This window comes from Megalops cyprinoides, chromosome 12 (genome assembly GCF_013368585.1).
Source record: "Megalops cyprinoides isolate fMegCyp1 chromosome 12, fMegCyp1.pri, whole genome shotgun sequence".
In the NCBI taxonomy this organism is placed as follows: Eukaryota; Metazoa; Chordata; class Actinopteri; order Elopiformes; family Megalopidae; genus Megalops; species Megalops cyprinoides.
In genome coordinates, this window is record NC_050594.1 from 16667130 (window position 1) to 16671724 (window position 4595).

Sequence of the window (4595 nt, forward strand, 5' to 3'; positions counted from 1 at the left end):
TGGCAACCTTGAAAAAAGGTCATTTGGACCTGAAAAAAGGTCTTTTGTCCAAAAGCATGAGAACGCCAGACCTGTGAATAAAGACCAGCGGCTTTCGGCAGGGCCAGTCGGGTGTTATCAGACGGAAGTAGTTAGGGCTGATACCCTGGAGAAAGCTGGCAGCACAATCAAACCTTTATCCGTTTTCATCAAGAACACTGGTGTGAGTAGAATACATGTTTCCAGGCTGCTTTCCAATAAATGCATCTCTCAGTGGAAAAATCTGGAATCTGGACAGAGAAGCCCCAGCTGCTGAGGACCAGGGGAATGGGTCACAAAGTCAACAGGGTTTCAGCAGGCTTTTCCACACTGCAATTACCACCGTCACAGTGAGACTTCTCCCAGCATCATGACCACATCCTCAGCCACACCTAATAAGCTCCTCCCCTGATATTACCAACATGCAGTTTCTGCTGATTCTGAATGAAAGACTTCAGGCTTAACTGAACGGCCAGCACTTTCCTTACCTCAATGTGTGCTTATATCTCTGATTCTAACAGTACTGAAGACACCTCTGTGAATATCTGACTGAATACTTTAGGACATGTTCTGGTTGGCGGGGCATGTTTTTCTGTTTGTTTTTTTTCCATTGGCAATGCCTACGCAATGATGTAGCCAGTTCAGAATTAGTAATTGTTATTTCACATTAAATAAGAACATAATGATGATGTTTCATTTGAGTAATAAAGTGAGCAAGTTCTTAAAGACACACAAATGCACACATACATACACATCGATGTGCACACACACACACACACATACAGAGCTCCCCTGTGCATTGCAGTAAAAAGCTGATGCAGGACTAATTAACTTGGACTCATCTGGTCTCACACAGGGATTTGAAATTGTTTTTCACTCAGACTTCACCTCACCCCCACAGGACCAGTGTTTCCTTTTGCCTTGATGGGTCCAGCCCCGAACGCGCACATCAAACGTGGAGTAGGGTTACCCATTGGTCGGATATCGGAGAGCAGCGGACAGGCCCTGGCTGTGTCCTAATGCCTTTTCCGTCTAGTGGCAGTGTTTGGAGAGGGGTTCATGGGAATGGCTTTGTTTCCATTGCTCTGCTAAGACCATTCACATTTCAACTACTTCTTTTTTCTTGCAGCTATATTGGTGCAACAGGATGAGAGAAGAATCTACAGCCTCAGTGCATACAAGATCTTAATAAATCTAAGGTTTTCTTATTGCAGGTATGCTTTTATTGTACAAGACCACATTTCATAACTGGACAGATATTATAATGTAATCTCACACAATATGACCTGTACCAATGATAATGGAGGTTTGCGTGTAGTGGCGGTGTAGAGTGGATTAGAACTGGAAATGTACAGATGTGCTCTTGGCCAAATTCTACTGCTGACAGGTCAGGTAACATCTGCATCTTTCCTACCTGTATGTTCAAGAAAGATCATTTGAAAGCAAAACAAAGTTTCAGTTTCATTATGCACAATCAAGGAAATGTAGACAAGTGCTTTAGTTACAACCTGAGCTTGTTTCAATGGTTGAAATCTGCCAATTCATCCTACCCCTGCTGCTGCTCCCCAAGTGTGTGTACGTGTGTCCAACGAACTGTGCTGTAGTTAACATGGAAACGCATGCCTGCCAATAAACAGGCAATTTGCTAAAGATCAGCTTCTATATTCTAAGCTTTTTAAAAAGGTATAATCCTGCATGGTAGCCTTAAAACCATAAAGAAAAACAAGAGGGCTGTAGCTAAGGTCGCTTGGAAACCAGCTCTTGAACAAAAGGGTTTTCAGGCACTAGGACCCAGCAGACATTTGTATTGTGAATGAGATGTGACCCCACCCCTGGAGACAAAGACCCCTTCAATCGGCCTTCAGCTTGTCTGTTCAATGCGTTTTAAACAGGCTTTTGTCTATGTTTAAATTTGCATATTAGATCAATTGACGACTGATACCAACGCCACAAAGTTTAATGGAAAGGGAAAAGTCAATATTCCTGTTTTTTGTTGTTGTTTTTACACAAAAGGATTTCAGTCAAAGTTTCCTTGTGTGATTGGTGTTATAAAGTGTTGCAAATAAAGAAAACAAACAAAAGATCATTTTAAACATTTAATACTTTTTTGTTTTTGCAAAAACTGATTATACAGCTCATATACTCATTTGTAAACATCTCATACGTCTTGAAACTTAATGTCAGTCTTTTTAACAAAGAAAATCCTTTGTACCACAGGCTCAAAGACGTATAAAAATAGTATAGTACAATGCAGATCTTTATAAGCCTCCTCTGTAACAGAGAAAGCATAACTTTACATTACAGAGAGAAGTGAGGCCACTGAGCGTTTAAATCTTTCTTGACCAACATCTCAGCCTCATATCTTATGCACAGTGCAATCGTGGCAAAATGATTTGTATGTTGGATGGCGCCAGTGCTCAAAAGGCGTCCGAACGTGGCTTGTTCATCGGACCAACAGAGAAAAAAAAAAAAAAAAAAACATAACCCATACCACGGTGTTAAAGTATAAAAGTTCAGAGGATGTTGTGTTTAAATGCTGATGTACAGCTTTGGGGTAGAGCCTTGGGCTAGCATCAAGACCGTGTGCAAAACAGAAGCATTAAACACAGCAAAGCGGGTGGCTTTCTCTCTTGACATCCACTATAAAATACAGCGTAATTAGTCTCCCAAAAACTGAGACTAAGCCTCACTCACAGAGGATGGTCTCTACACCATACCCGCTTTCACCCCACGTCCACCCTCCTCAAATGCCCACTTAGTGTCTGTATTGTACGGCTTCTATAAGATTTCAGTCCACACGTTTAATTTCACAATATCATTTCTAAGGGTAGCTGTTCCCCGGTTATCTGTGGTCGGCATCACAGCAACCTAGCAAGCCAATATTGCTAGTAAATATATTCTTTTTTAAAAGGGTTTCAAAAACCGATATTTTCCTCACCTAGGTCCTGTCCCATTCAGACAGTAATAGCTTAATGCAGTAGCATGGCATTTTCTAAATCCTCAAAATGCGACAGTGCCGTTGTACACATTTCGACCCCATAAAACCCTCAGTCCGTTGGCTTCAGCGAAGTCTCCCCCACCCGCCCAGTAAAAAATCAACTATCGGTGGTCACTGACAGTCTCGATCACTGGGAGTGATCCAAAGGAGGTTCCGCTCATGCGCCTCATCCTCTGAATGTTAACCCCGCTGCTCTGTTAACAAGCACAAAGAACGCAGGTCTCGTAACTAACGAGTTCTTTGTTTCTTCGATCCTGGCGGACTGATGCCGAAGAGTCTCGTGCGCTTTTTAACTAGTTTTCAGTAGTTATCTGTCATCAATTGAGAGTTCACAGCAGCTTACAACAGTTCACGCAGCCCCCAGACGGTCTCGATCTTTTCTGCAGAGCGGCGCGGGTAGCCGTCTCGAACACCTCCCGCACCCCATCCTTCGTTTTGGCAGAGCATTCCAGGTAATCATACGCCCCAATGCGCACGGCCATGGCTCGCCCATCCTCAGTTTTCACCGGCTCCTGCTTCATTCTGGCCAGCTCGTTCCTGACGTTTTCGTCGTTCCTCAAATCCTTCTTGTTGGCGACTAGAATGATTGGCACGTTCGGGCAAAAGTGCTTCACCTCCGGCACCCACTTCTCGGGGATGTTTTCGAGAGAGTCTGGGCTGTCCACGGAGAAGCACATTAGGATAACGTCAGTGTCCGGGTAGGAGAGAGGGCGGAGACGGTCGTAGTCTTCCTGACCGGCCGTGTCCCAGAGAGCAAGTTCCACTTGCTTGCTGTCCACTTCAATGTCGGCCACGTAGTTCTCAAAAACCGTGGGCACATACACCTCGGGGAACTCATCTTTACTGAAGACAATAAGCAGGCATGTCTTCCCGCAGGCGCCGTCACCGACCACCACGAGCTTCTTGCGAATAGCAGCCATCGATTCAATCTCTGCTCTTTCGCTATAAACAAAAAAGTAATGTTACTTAAATTATCGATGAGTACTTAAGGCTTGTTTTTAATATATCTCGGCGGCTCTCCGGTGAATCTCTGTCTTTAAGCCCGCAAAAGCGTTTCAAAGCACGTTTCCCAACACTCTATCTTGCCTTTCCAGTCAGTTTCTAACTAGGAATCGGCTCGCTTCCCTTTTAAAGAGACCAGCCGCTTTCTTAATATAGCAATCCAATAGGAGCGAACAAGGTGAGGTCACTGTTTCATGACGAAGAGTTGATTGGCTCCACGATATTACTTCTACAGAAAGAGGAGGAGTTTAGGACACTCACCACGAGGACTTGTACACTGTCTAGGGATGAGCGCACGACCACGAACTGTGGTAAATGGTGAGTGTTAGAATTGTGGGATTTGTAGTCTCTAAATAGGAGCCTGAAGAACTGTAATTTTTTTTTGTCCTTTCTTTTTCTTTTTTTGTTTCTCCTTTGAGTTCTCGCTGTAGTTTTCCCTAAATGTTAGATTACTGTCCCGATCATTGCTGGCTCAATTCAACCTTATGTCTTGTGTACGTCTGGTGGTTTAAAATCAGATCAAGTTAACTCTATGTGAGCTTCTCTTGGTAGTGAAAGTAATAACCCTCCCCATATT

The 4595-nt window shown here is 43.7% G+C and overlaps 1 protein-coding gene across 1 annotated transcript; it reads right to left on the reverse strand.

The window, feature by feature from the left end:
• Nucleotides 1-2170: 2170 nt before the first annotated feature.
• On the reverse strand, nucleotides 2171-4127 carry LOC118787460 (rho-related GTP-binding protein RhoB). Its single transcript, XM_036543030.1, has one exon. It carries the CDS (start codon nucleotides 3934-3936, stop codon nucleotides 3346-3348), a length of 591 nt encoding a protein of 196 aa, XP_036398923.1. The 5' UTR covers nucleotides 3937-4127; the 3' UTR covers nucleotides 2171-3345.
• Nucleotides 4128-4595: the final 468 nt, after the last annotated feature.

Bases quoted from the DNA above. Each gene is read 5' to 3' on its own strand.
- LOC118787460 (XM_036543030.1), bottom strand. From the start codon at position 3,936: ATGGCTGCTATTCGCAAGAAGCTCGTGGTGGTCGGTGACGGCGCCTGC.